The sequence below is a fragment of the Pieris rapae genome, chromosome 16 (genome assembly GCF_905147795.1).
Source record: "Pieris rapae chromosome 16, ilPieRapa1.1, whole genome shotgun sequence".
NCBI lineage: Eukaryota > Metazoa > Arthropoda > Insecta > Lepidoptera > Pieridae > Pieris > Pieris rapae.
In genome coordinates, this window is record NC_059524.1 from 6,556,337 (window position 1) to 6,570,115 (window position 13,779).

Here is a 13,779-nt window from a genome sequence, read left to right on the forward strand (position 1 = left end):
CATTTGGTGCACGTGTCCCAATCGCTCGAGTCTTGAGCCTTTCCCATTTTATAAATTAATGTTGTCTTCAAAGATGTTATAAAGTTTTTCTTTGAACAAATACCCCAAACATCGTCGCAAAACAAGGTCTGAATTTTTTTGAAGAATCTTCCGCTCGAAAGTTTAAAGAGAGGACTATAAGCGACATTTAGTCAGCAGTATAAGTTTTAGGGGAATATTGAATACCACATTAATATGTATATATAAAAAAAAGTGTAACGATAACAGAAAAAGACAATGTTCCAAGGATTTACAAAGTAAACTTTGGCGAAATTCGCCTTATCCATATTAGAGTTTTGAATAATTTAATAAAAATTACAACCTCTAATTTTTGCGACGCACAAAAATATTCCTTCGTTTATTATTTTATCGCGGTTTCTATACTTACCTTTGTTCTTTTCTAGTTCTGTTATCAAGAAGCTAGCAAGTTAACGCTACACACAGCGGACAGCCGCTTCGTGACTGAAAGACTGGTATCCTTGGTCATGTAAGAATAAATAAAAAATAAAAACAGCTGCTTCTGCCATATTGTAATTTGTACTTTGTAACTCATTGCAATGATGCCAACTTAGGTGTTGGACCCTCAAATTAAGAGAAAAGACTTCCAGGGGTTTCTTTCGATCACCATTTATTTATTCTTAAAAATCACAGGATTCTATACAATTTATATTTATTAAGCCTCCAAACCAACCAACAAACTAAACCTTGTAAATACTCCAAGCGTGGCAATAACAAAAATATAAAAAAAACTTTAAAAACAATGTAAGAAAAGAAAATAAAGTAAAGCAAAGTAAAAACTTTAATATTAAGGCCAAGAGAAATTAAGAGAATCGTTTAATTTTATTATGTTAATGTGTAAATTAAGCTAAATACAATAGCTAGTCACTTTATATTATTTGATTGTAGTTCTAATCCATGTTTGAAATTACCTCTCAAACCAAGTATGTATACCCAAAAAAGTTTAGGGATATTTGAAATTTGAAGTTAGTCTGGGGGGAAAATTCTGTAAGAGATGGTATTACTGGCTCAAGTCATTACTCATTAGCCATCCGCCATATTAAAAGTTCATTTCTATTTTCTTGCTCTTTCAAGTATTCTTGCAAGTTTATAATATACTTCTTATTTTGTCAAGAAATCGATGTTCGTAAGTTTGCGAAGTTTAATTCAATAAATAAGGCAGTGTTATTGAAAAAATTCAGTCCTCCGCATCCAGGTAAATTTTAATTATTATAACCAACCTACGCTAACACTTATGGACACAGCAATATCGTACGCCATTTTGAGATTATAAGAGTGCCTTAATGCCTCTAATAACATTAATTATTAAGTTAAGTTAAGATTCTTTTGCTGGTATTTCATTACAAATCGAGTAGTCTTTTTCCACGCAGATTTATAATGATATACTGATCATTTCGTTTTAATCTCCCTAAGCTTGAGCATCTTTAAACTTGTAATGGTTACTTCCCGACTGCAAAATACTATAGTTTATACAGTCCAATAATTTTGTTTGTTATACTACATAATTTCTCTTTATTTACATACACCAAGTCTCTTCAGACTTAGTTGAAGTTAAAGATGTTTATAAAGGACGAGAACTATAGACCTTGAAAATTAATTATGGTAACATAATATCTGCTTAGTGTCTACTACTAAACTATCTTCTACTTTACTTTTAAGGGTGTAACTATTTGTTCTAATGTACTTCAAACTGTGATTTATTTACAGGATGGCAGAAGATTTTGATGTAGAAGCTATGCTTGAGGCCCCATACATTAAATCGGTAAGCTCTCCATATAATTTAATATAACAGTTAATGCATTCCAGAGTAGATATTTTGTATTAGATATTTGTCACAAAATTGGCGTAATTAACATTAAATTTACAAATTATATTTGATATCTTTGTCATTTACTGCCGTTTGGAAAATGTTTAGGATTGATTAAAATTGTGTTTTTTATCATAAACTTTCTTTTTATAAATATTTAAGCATATTCAAAAGCACAATTTTAAAGAGTATAATCAATATTAAAAGCAAAACTACATTTGAGAATCATTTCTTGTATTTATAGAACTTTGTGGTATTTGTCGAGCATACTTCACCGACGTGAACACTATGAGGTATCCACTACTACTTAATATTTTTATACATTACACTACCACTATGGTATCAATTTTTTTATAAGATTTATTTAGAAAAGTTTTGAACAAGACCATAAGTTTATGGGTCATCAATCTTTTGCAGAAGTATTCCTGTGTGATGTTAGCGCTGTGTGCAACCTTAGTCAGTGGTTTTGTAAACGGTAAGTTTAGATTCGGCAACAGCTCAACCACCCACGGGCACACAGTCCTCAAATAGTCCTGTGTAGTTTAAGACTTTCCAAACCTGAGTGGATTTCTTTGATATAATGTATATCAAAGGAATGTCACTATTTTGTAGCACAATCAATTCAATTTAACTAATGAATTTTATTTATTCACTCGGCGTGTGTTGCTGTGGCGCTGCTTCTACCTTGTGCTTTGTGTGACAGGATAATTCGTCTACGAAGCATCGATCGGACAAGTATTCTGATAAGCACAGGGACAGAGAAAAGGATGGTGGAAGAAGGTATGTGTTGTCTCACAAAGACATGTAAATTTTTCAAATTTAGAGAGAAATCGAAACATAAATAAAAAAGGTGTACTCAAACCTTTTTTTATTTATGTTTCGATTTCTTTAAGCATTCATATTCCTTTGTTCATGCACAACGGACCTATTGAGAGTCTAATTGCGGAAACGGAGTCCCTACATACACATATTCCTCTGCATTCACCAATTTGGAATGTAAAAAAAAGTTTCTAGGAAAACTCAAATTATTAATATTGTAATGTGTTAACATCCTGCCATTGTGTAAGTTATTTGTTAATACAACAATAATCGGTTTTTAAAGATTAATTTTTATTTTAATGTTATCTGGGTATGTACATTATTTTGATATACATATGAGCATGATGAAACTCACTCCTTCCTCCATTTACAGATATGTATATTCTTTTTTACACTGCAATTTTGTACCAGTGAAATTTGCTGATCTCTTGGTTCTTAGTTTGTGTAAAAGTTCATAAGAATATATGAAAAAGTAAAACATTTTTTATGAAATCAATATGTTTTTCTAACACAAGATTTTGTAATTTCGCGTTAATTGAACAGCTTTAATGTGTATTAAATGTAAATGTCTTGTTTTATTAACTGTAGACGCAGTAGATCAAGGGATAGAAGAAGATCGCGTGACAGGGAAATTCGTCGTTCAAGAGACAAAGATGACAAGAGGGACAGAGACCGTGACAAGGACAGGGGGGAGCGTAGAGACCGTGATAAAGACCGAAGTTACAAAGACAAAGAGCGAGAACGTGATAGAGAAGGGAGAGAAAGAGATCGCGACAAGGATAAAGAAAAGAGGCGAAGCAAGGAAAGACAGAGAAGTCGGGAAAGAGAGAGTAGCCGGAGTCACTCGCACAAAAGTGAAAAGAGTAAAGAAGAAGAGCCTAGAAAAGAAGAATACCGATCAAAATCAAGAGGAATTGAGCCCAAACTAGATGACCTACCTCCAGAAGAAAGAGATTTACGTACAGTATTTTGCATGCAGTTATCTCAAAGAATTAGAGCTAAAGACTTAGAAGAATTTTTCTCATCTGTAGGAAAAGTAAGGGATGTAAGACTCATCACTTGTAACAAGACAAGACGGTTTAAAGGAATTGCATACATTGAGTTTAAAGATGCTGAATCTGTACCATTAGTAAGTTTTTTATTTATTATATTTATTTAAAGTATCAATAGTATATTAGAAAACAGTAAATTTTTATGATTGTTTAAGTTAAAGGTTTGCTTTTGTGCCCATTTCTTAACTGCTGCCCTGACTTCATATTTTTTGTACATATACAGGAATATTAATAAACATTATTAATTTTAGGCTCTAGGATTAACTGGCCAAAAACTACTAGGTGTTCCTATTATTGTTCAACACACACAAGCAGAAAAAAACAGAGTGGGTAACTCTTTACCAAACTTAGCACCAAAGGCAAGCAATGGCCCCACAAGACTTTATGTAGGCTCATTACATTTTAATATAACAGAAGATATGTTAAGAGGAATTTTTGAACCATTTGGAAAGATTGACCATATTCAACTTATGACTGATCCAGATACAGGGAAGAGCAAAGGATATGGATTTCTAACAGTATGTATTTTTTGTACACACAATCATATCATTTTGTTTTTAAGATAATGGTTAATACTGCGCACGTCACAAAATCAATTATTGTCGCGTGTTATGTGCTTTTTTGCATTAACAATATTTCTTAATTATTTGTAATCGTACTTTAAATCTGTTATTTAGTTATGAGAAATCTATGTCTTGCTGAAACAATAGAAAAACATTAAATCATAGATTCTAGTTAGAATTCTATATAACTACATGTCCTTATTTAAGAAATAAACACATTATTCACAGTGTCATTTATATTTCAGTTCCACAATGCCACAGATGCCAAAAAAGCAATGGAGCAGTTAAATGGGTTTGAACTTGCTGGTCGGCCAATGAAGGTTGGAAATGTAACTGAAAGGGCCGATGGTGGCTCTAACACTCGCTTCGATGCTGATGAACTGGATCGTGCTGGTGTTGATCTTGGTGCTACAGGACGGTTACAGCTCATGTTCAAATTGGCTGAAGGCACTGGCCTACAGGTAATAAACCACATATTCAATATGTTTCGTAGGTTATCCGTTGCCATGATAATGCACAAGAGCTCAACGATATTAATCAATTATCAAAATTTTCATTACACCTGTTGATCAACAACACAACAAACAACTTATTGTGATATTAATAATTTTGAGATTTTTTGCTGTGACCGAAATTGGTTATGTTATTAGACCACGCGCAGGCGCCGATCCTTTATGCGCGAGTAATTCTATTCGCTAGTAATCCTAAGTATTAGAAATAATAAAAAAATGTTAATTGTAAAACCCAATATGAATTAATATGTGATGTGATAATAGTGGTAGTAGTTTAAAAACCTAGGGGACATCAATAAAATATAGGTTTAAATAAATGTGAATTAATATTTTCCAATAAGAATTTTCTTACTAAAAACATAAATATTCTACTTGTTTTAAATGTGCAATTTATTCTTAAGATGGGTCATGTCACTACAGATGTGTTTACTGAATCCAATAATAAGAGAAATTATGGCTTCCTATTATCGCTGTAATAATTTTGATATCAATTATAAATTAACACAATTTTATAGGTTACAAGGCACAAAATGAGATTCATTTAAATATTCCCACTTTTGAGTATCTAAAAAGAAAACAGTTGTATCGTATTTATCTGAATTTGTTATGATTTGAACACAAGCGAACTTAGTGATAATATTTTTACGTCTGGGTATTCCGGGTACGCCAGAAATTTTTAAATCGTTTTTATCATTGTCTAGTATGAATGAATTTACAATGTTGTTCAAATTATTGACTCGTTTTACCTCAACTAGTTTGTATAGAAAAATGGGTTTCTTAATTATTTACATTTTCCTTGTACTTTCATCCACCATTATAAAGTATTCATACATTCATATATGTCAATTACTACCAACAAATCAGCAGCTGCTATTGTGATCAAGTACAATACTTACTAACATTTCTAGATTCCTCCTGCTGCAGCGTCAGTGCTGATGGGAGCAGGTACTGCCTTAGCTGCACAACCACAGATTACACCACCCATAGCCACACAATGCTTCATGCTGAATAACATGTTTGATCCAGCCACGTAAGTTTTGGTATTTTATTATTAGATTGATACATTAATAACTATTTTCTGTATAACCAATAAAATTCTTTTATAAAAGTTGTATGATATTTAAAATTTCCCACAATGTCGCCTTAGTTGAGGTTTCAGTTGAACAGTTCGCACATTGCTTTGATCTCGTGCCTATTATAAAATGTGGATTAAATTTAGTATCGTGTTTGTCACATTGGTCTTTGATTTAAAAATAATGGTAACCATGGCAACAAATACTGTACTAACTTTTGCTCATCCTATTATAATAAGGCCACTGAAATTGAAGGTTGAAATAACGTCAAAAGACCGTCTGAATGAGTGCTTATTATTATTACAATACCGGATATCTCTTGTTTTCTTTGCAAGTGTAACATTGAATTTATAGAAAACCAAAATTTGTTACAGGGAAACAAACCCCAGCTGGGACATTGAGATCCGAGATGACGTCATCAGCGAATGCAATAAGCACGGTGGTGTCCTACACGTATACGTGGATAAGGCGTCACCCCAAGGCAATGTGTATTGCAAATGTCCAACAATAGCAACCGCTGTGGCGTCGGTCAACACGCTACACGGAAGATGGTTCGCCGGTCGCGTTATTACCGCGGCGTACGTCCCGCTTGTCAATTACCATTCTCTGTTCCCGGACGCCATGACCGCTCTATCACTGTTGTTGCCCACGCGGCAAAGATAAGCTTCTATGGAAATGTGATCCATTGTTTTATTCTAATTTAATAAAATATATACTTAGTATTTATTAAGAAGTTTTATTTGTAAAAGGAAAGGTTTGCTTTTTTATTTGCAATGTTGCTAAGGTGATGATAAATGTTATTTCAACAATATAAAGCTCATCATCAGCGAACATAGATAAGCATTAATTCGTTTTGAGAGCTTGTCTGAGTGAGGTTTAACGCATAGTCAGATTAATTTTGGAAATTACGAATTTAAATAAAATTGTGTTCTATATGTTCGTCGACAAAAAGTTGACGGGTGTCAGGCACTGGAGGCTGATCCTACTTGCCTATTAGATTTAAAAATTGATCATGAAACAGATTCAGAAATCTGAGGCCAAGACCTAAAGCGGTTGTAGTGCGACAGATTTATTCTATATTATTAGATCATGCTACGACCGTATTTATTAACGCGGATGGACAATGAATAGTCGGGCCGGCAAACCAAAAAAATAAAATACTTTGTCCCTTATTCTGTAACATCCAATAGCGACCCCGATCACAATTATTAGAACGAGATCCAACAGCAGAATTAGGGCGTTCACCTGTTATTTGCTAAAAACCAAATTTTTATAATTCGGAGACAATATATCTACCAAGTTGCATATCAAAATTTTACCGCTTGTATTTTTAATTGATTTTTGGGAATAGATTTCATTCACTTGTTTTTAAACAAAGTATCGTCTACATCACGACAAATTACATAAAGGTTTAAAAAAAAATTTAAAGATTACAACAAAAAAATAATACTGATTTAATATGCATTTAAAGAATAAAAGAAAAAGACTTCTAAGCTTAATTAAATTATCTCCTACAAACAAATGTTTGTCCTAGACGCGAAAGACAGTCCCATGTGCAGAGGCTGTTTTAGCTTAGCGCAGAGGAATCAGTCACCCACGTAGTCCGGGAATGCGAGGCTGTGGCTAAGCAACATACAGAAATCCTTGTAGCAAATTCCAACAGTATCACATTTACAGGGCAAACTAATGACCTCCTTTTTTAAGTCGGTTAAAAATAAAACAAACTAAATTGCATGTAATAGATTTATTATACAGCTCTTATCCAGTCTACTTCTAAAGTAGCTGGTCCTTTCTGCTTCACTGGTTGGTAAACTCCTCCATACATTTGAATTCCGATACTAGTTATTTGTGATAAGTCCAGGGTCTCATTATTATTTACTCTCTTTCCTCTGTAATATGCTTTAAATTCTGAAAATGGTAGGCTCTTCACAGCGAACTCGTCCTTGGGTGCCTAAAAATGAATTTGTATACACTAGTAACATGGCCAACCAATAAATATTAAGTTCATACTTCAATAGACAGACCTGAAAATATTGTTCAAATGAGTAGTTAGGTTCATTGTTTAGTCCTTTGTGTCTCAAGACAATTTTAAATCCATTGAACTGTCCCTGACCACGGCATTGTACTTGAAGTTTGGTATACTGCGTAAGGTCGTGATATCCGAGGGCACGAATGCCAGCGAACCCTGCCCCGTTCAATTGTGGATTCAGTAGAGCAAAAAAAATTGCTCTTCGAAACTGGGTATTCTGGTGTAAGACAAAAACTGCTTTTGACATTCCTACACTTCGTACTGTATCCGATTGTTCTTCCCAGTCGTAAACGTTGTCATCTTTAGTAAAATCGAACAGGTACTGTCCTTCTGGTGATGTTATATTGCTGTTGAAAAAAGATATTATTGACGAGATCCAGTAGGTCTAGGTTGGACGAATCGAATTTTATAAGTATTTTAAATTTTCTAATGACTATTAATATCGTCTGATTGGTTTTTATTAATTTATAAATACATACTTTCTTTGCATTTAGGTAAACTGTTTTTGGATTGCCATCTTTTGTTAAATTGCAAAATCATTGTTGAACACAAGTGAACTAAGCTTTTTTAATGAGAATAATTCAACTCCGGTTTTATCTGCTCTGACGTAAGTGCGTATGTTATACAAATATTTTAGGTAAAATAGATGACCCCTCATATCTATCAAACATAAGCTTTACGAGGTACAAAGGTTTTACTGCATAGTCTTTACAACAATAATGTATAAGAAAAATGTTGCATTCAACATGTGTTGGTATGGTATGCCATTGTATATATCATTTTAGATAACTCAATTAATTTTAGAGGAAATATGAACTAATAATACATATAACTGAGAAGAAAGGTACACCCGGATGTTAGAGAGATCTGATGCTAAAATACAGAGGATGGTGCTAACGTGATAAAAGTTAAATCTTACCTGTTATCACAACGAATACCTACACTACTCATGAAAAATGCTATTAGTAATTTAGAATACATTTTTAGATAAGTTATATACAGCACAAACACACTTTGTGGCTATTATTTCATTACTATATTAGGAATATAGTAACGAAGAGCGAAAGTATCTTATCAAGACTAAACGAATAAATGGAGATGTTTACTCGAGAAACATTTGGTTAAGTATTTGACATTTGTTATCTTTAGTTCTACACTTAATGACGTCTGATTTTAAATACAAAAATAAAATTACAGCCTAACATTCGCCGTGTCACAACGTCCGATACAAGTTACTTATATGATAAGTATGAGTAGGTAGGTATAATTATAAGAACATAATATCGACCTCGAACCTGGAAACAAAGAAACGTAGTGCGTGTATAGAAGTTTTGTTGAGTTGGAGAACAATCTTATAAATACCTATTATTACCTACATATATCAATTATGATGCACTAGTAGTTCTCAGCTGCGTATTGCACCAGCACAAAAATATGCACCTGGTGCAATACAGATACGCAGTTTAATATTATTAGTAATATATTATCTCACCAGCTGTTTATAGCGCAAGCTAATTGTTGTCCTTCATCATTGATATTTGTAGCCATAGTTGCTTCTAGGGACATCTACAACAATTAAATAACAAAATGGTTATCTTTGCATACTAACGATGATTTGTAGCTGAATGAATGAGCTGATGAAAATGGGGTGTCTATATAACTTATGTGCAGTAAGCAGAAGCAGGTTGGGAGTAGGAATTAGGGTAGCATTTTATTAGGTGTTTATAGTTAATAAGGACAAATTGATAAATTTGTGCTTACGATAACAGATGAATTTCAATTTCTATTTTTCCAGCATCTCACAACACATCAAATAATGTTGATGGAATAAATATGTTCCAACGACATAATTTCCGTCTACCTAATAAATTATGGAGCGCGATGACGCTAATTAATTTAAATATCAAATTCTTGCTTAAGACGGCTATGAATTCTGGGTAGGTACATGACGAATTTATATTTAACTTGTTATTAGTGTTCATACTTCAAAGTTTAGGTACTACGTTATCATCATAATCAGACGGAGCAAGCACTGCGAATTAAAAATCCTGTGATGGGCAAAACTATCAAGCCTACGTAATATCAAGAAATAAAAGATACCCTGTAACAGATATCTTCGAGGCTTTGCTGATCATCGACATATTATTCGTTTAGTTTCAAGTGTCGCAAATGAATTTAAAGCAGCGACTTGATTGTCAAGGCCAGCAACAAGTTCCCTTTAAAAAAAGTTACATGCTTGTTTCTAGACGTTTCACTTCTTACTTAAAAATAGAATGTAGGTAAAACCTTTAAAATCTGTGACCTTTGGGAGCATACGCGATCGTTGACCGCTAACTGTACATTTTTAGGATTTTTATGCCAAACTAGTTTTAACGGTTTCTAATAACACGGATCGATTCAGTTATGTTACAATTTAATCGGCTATAAATCACCAGTTCCGCTATTATTCAAATAGCAAAACTGTTTCACTACCGATTATTTTTTGGAGAAAATATCGAATTATAGTCTTCTAATTGAAAACTATTTATTTATCTTACTTGAATTGGATGCTAATGCTTTTGCGATTGTCAAGAGTTTTAATTTGCCTTGAGTCTTTTTAGAAACCCTTGTAAGTAACGAGTACGTAACCCAGTTTAAATTTAAGTAGTTTAGTTTAATTTATTCATGTTGCTATTTATTTATATTTAAGTATTTGTTTGTTTTTTACTACATATATAAATAAAGGGATATAAAATATGCAATTGTTTGGACCATGTACAAAAAAAAAACAAGAATAATTATTATGAAAATATTTATTTAAATTTAAAAAAAAACAATATGATTGCTAAAACCAAGAAAATGTTACAAGTTACTTAAAATTGATTACAGTTGTGTTACATGTCTTACAAAAATTATTAGTTTCCACCACCTTTGTTTACATTTGTTGCCTTTAAAATACCCTTATTTCTTAAGTATCGTACAATAAAAGGTGTTGATGTCAATGTGATGCCTATTCTGGCAGGTGCTAAAACTTTGTGAATAGCATAAGCAATGACAAAAGTCCCTGCATTGGATGTAATCATATTTGACAATTTTCCTTCTTCAATATTAAAATATTTCATCACAGCCACTAAGTCCACACCACTGAAATAAACAAGATGAAATGATACTTTTATTTATTGACTTGAAAATTGCAAAATATAGTTCATCTAAGGGGAAGGGGAAAATTCTGTGTTGCAATTTGGTGTTTAGTATGGATCTCATATGTAGAAGAAAAACTATCAATGTTCTATCAACACTGAATCCTTATCGATCTTATCACTTGATATGATTTGACTGTATTCAATATACAGTCTAATAGAAGCAATTATAAATATCTCTTTAATGGATGCAACTGACTGATATAACTTGTGTGATGATCTTTTTTGTAAAATTAAAAGTTAAACTTGTACTTTTACTTGTATTAAAAGTGGTGGTGAAACTTTGTTCTTTGCCTTGCACTCAATAAAAAAGCCAATTTACAGTGAAATTTTATGATTATGTCTGATATTTTAGACAAGTAACAGAGCTTTTATGTGTTCACACTTTCATATTTTACATTAGTGAATAGCTTTGAAATCAATAACTGTCAAATTTTTCATCACTTATATTACAGTTTAAAAGAAAATAAAATAATATATACCTGGAAACCAGCACATAACAAATTCCCAAGGACATAAGTGAGATTGTCACATGAAATACTATTACGGTAGCACCATAATCCTTAACAGCTTTTTTTAACTTTTCCTTAGCACTTAATGTATCACTTGCATTTGAACTCATTTTTCTTGTTCCAATTGCTATGCTTTGTAAAAATAAGGTACAATTATTAAGGGCCCTTAATGTCAGTCAACAAATGATTATATGCCATAAAAAAGTACTTAAACATACTGTATGAATGTAACTTTTTAAAATTATGTACCTCCAATATTGCCCCGATATTCATTTCGGAGAGTGAGATAATGAGCACTTTGAAGGTTATCAGACAAGTACTTATATCCTTGGCCCCATTGGGAACCTGGCATACCCAAGTGAGTATGGTTGCCACTAAATGGACTTGGCACATTACTTTGCATTGATGAAGATAAACTCACTGCTCCACGGCAATCATATTTGTTTACATAAGGATCTGATTGCACAGTGATATCAATTTTCATGTTAAGCTTATCACTGTAAGCATTAATAACGGGACCTGAGATATCACGCTCCCGAAGGGGGGAAAATCTTCCCATTTCTGTTGCATTAATATTGACAACATTTGTAGGCAACTTTAGAGCAGCAACTTGGGGAAACTTTAGAGATATTGTATTGTGAATAGTTTTTCCAAGTATGCAGCTACCACCTATTAAAAAATTTAAAACCAGATTATCGCTGCTAATAGACAATACAATAAATCTTACCTACATTACAAGTACGCATGCAAAAATAACTAAACAACAATCACTATCAAATTAAAGTAATATTTAATTTAAAAATAGGCTTACCAAAATAAGTATTGGGTAGATGTTTTTGAGGATAAAAATTTTGATTTATCCTGGAGTACACCTTTAACATTTTAAAGCTTGTTTATTGTTTAATCCAAAAGGACCTTGAATTAAAAGTCAAAACAATGAACCGACAACCGTACTGACAAAGACTACGATTTAAATTGCGGAATGCGGTACTTAAATAAGTAGTATCAACATACAGAAAAACTTAAATAAAAGGTAAAATTGTTTATGGAAATTCAGCAAAATTCAGCAGTGCAACATAATATTATAAAGAGTAACTCTAAATTTAATTTCACAACATGTAATGTATGTATTAAGTAACTTACTTAAGTATTGCGACTTCTTTGATAAATTTTCTTATATTTTATAATAATCTAAACATGAAAATATAGTCTTAATATCCAGACTCCAAGTGAAATCACAAATCACAGAGTCGTAGGACGTAGACCACAGACTGCAAACACAGCAGATGGAAAAACGGAATCATAGAAAATTAGTACTAGTAGTAGGGATAGGAATTGATATAACAATTTTGGATCATTTTATTATTTATTAATGACCAAACATTTAAGAATTTCAATATCTTTTACAGATTTCAGTAGTGACTGAGTGCAAATTGTTAACTTTCTACAAAAATAAACATTACTCGACTCAAGTAAAAATATTTTGTCCTTTGTACTTAAGTTTATCTTTTGATTTTTTTAGTTAGTTATGCACGATAACTAAAAGAAAAACTTTTTGGGTATCAAATTTGCTTTTATGATAGTTATATATATATATATACATATATAACTCACTTTTTTCATTAATTAAGAAATATTCAAAAATATCGCGCGATCAGGTTTAAGTTTACATAATTCCTATATGAGAATTAGTTAAAGTTTGTTTAGTTAATGGAAGTAGCGAGCCAACCCCAACACAAGTGTCTCTTGACTACTTACGGGGGTTGTCTCATACTCATTTAATGATGTAAAAAAATTTGAGAAACAATAAAAAAAAAATATTTATTATTATTATTAATTCCGATAGATGGCACTCGAGCGATAAATAAACATTAATTTTATGGAAATTTTTAAGAACGACCTTACGTTTAGTTTCCACTTGCTTCTTTTGTTATTACTTATTTTTTCAGCTTCTTTGATATATGTTCATTATGCATTGTTGGAGAGTTTATAAACGTTTTATTTGTTATGATATAAAGTGCAAGTAAAGTTGAAACCATTTTTTTCTTTCTTTTTAAAGTATTTTAGTGCCAAAAACATTGAAATAACATTACGATGTTATTTCAATGTTTCGCTTCGCATTTATATTTGTATCGATAATTGTTGTTTTAATATTGATAAGTAACCCATGGTTAAT

The 13,779-nt window shown here is 32.1% G+C and overlaps 3 protein-coding genes across 5 annotated transcripts; 1 reads left to right on the forward strand and 2 right to left on the reverse strand.

Annotated features, from left to right (window-relative positions):
* The first annotated feature begins 1,064 nt into the window (after window positions 1-1,064).
* Window positions 1,065-6,609, forward strand: LOC110995846 (RNA-binding protein 39). Its single transcript, XM_022263204.2, has 8 exons — window positions 1,065-1,252; window positions 1,765-1,819; window positions 2,568-2,644; window positions 3,272-3,812; window positions 3,987-4,253; window positions 4,544-4,759; window positions 5,719-5,840; window positions 6,258-6,609. Exons 2-8 carry the CDS (start codon window positions 1,766-1,768, stop codon window positions 6,544-6,546), a joined length of 1,566 nt encoding a protein of 521 aa, XP_022118896.1. The 5' UTR covers window positions 1,065-1,252; window position 1,765; the 3' UTR covers window positions 6,547-6,609.
* A 1,003-nt stretch (window positions 6,610-7,612) lies between these two features.
* LOC110995849 lies at window positions 7,613-9,783 on the reverse strand. 2 transcript variants are annotated; one of them, XM_045631629.1, is made up of 4 exons: window positions 9,674-9,783; window positions 9,405-9,478; window positions 7,908-8,259; window positions 7,613-7,834 (listed from the first exon to the last, which is right to left on the reverse strand). In XM_045631629.1, exons 2-4 carry the CDS (start codon window positions 9,476-9,478, stop codon window positions 7,631-7,633), a joined length of 630 nt encoding a protein of 209 aa, XP_045487585.1. In that variant the 5' UTR covers window positions 9,674-9,783; the 3' UTR covers window positions 7,613-7,630. The 2 variants fall into 2 exon arrangements, with proteins under 2 accessions (XP_045487585.1, XP_022118904.1); XM_022263212.2 differs by lacking the exons at window positions 9,405-9,478; window positions 9,674-9,783 and adding an exon at window positions 8,392-8,689.
* A 903-nt stretch (window positions 9,784-10,686) lies between these two features.
* Window positions 10,687-12,879, reverse strand: LOC110995848. 2 transcript variants are annotated; one of them, XM_022263210.2, is made up of 5 exons: window positions 12,747-12,879; window positions 12,415-12,518; window positions 11,853-12,272; window positions 11,574-11,730; window positions 10,687-11,035 (listed from the first exon to the last, which is right to left on the reverse strand). In XM_022263210.2, exons 2-5 carry the CDS (start codon window positions 12,482-12,484, stop codon window positions 10,807-10,809), a joined length of 876 nt encoding a protein of 291 aa, XP_022118902.1. In that variant the 5' UTR covers window positions 12,485-12,518; window positions 12,747-12,879; the 3' UTR covers window positions 10,687-10,806. The 2 variants fall into 2 exon arrangements, with proteins under 2 accessions (XP_022118902.1, XP_022118901.1); XM_022263209.2 differs by lacking the exon at window positions 12,747-12,879 and having other exon boundaries at window positions 12,415-12,586.
* Window positions 12,880-13,779: the final 900 nt, after the last annotated feature.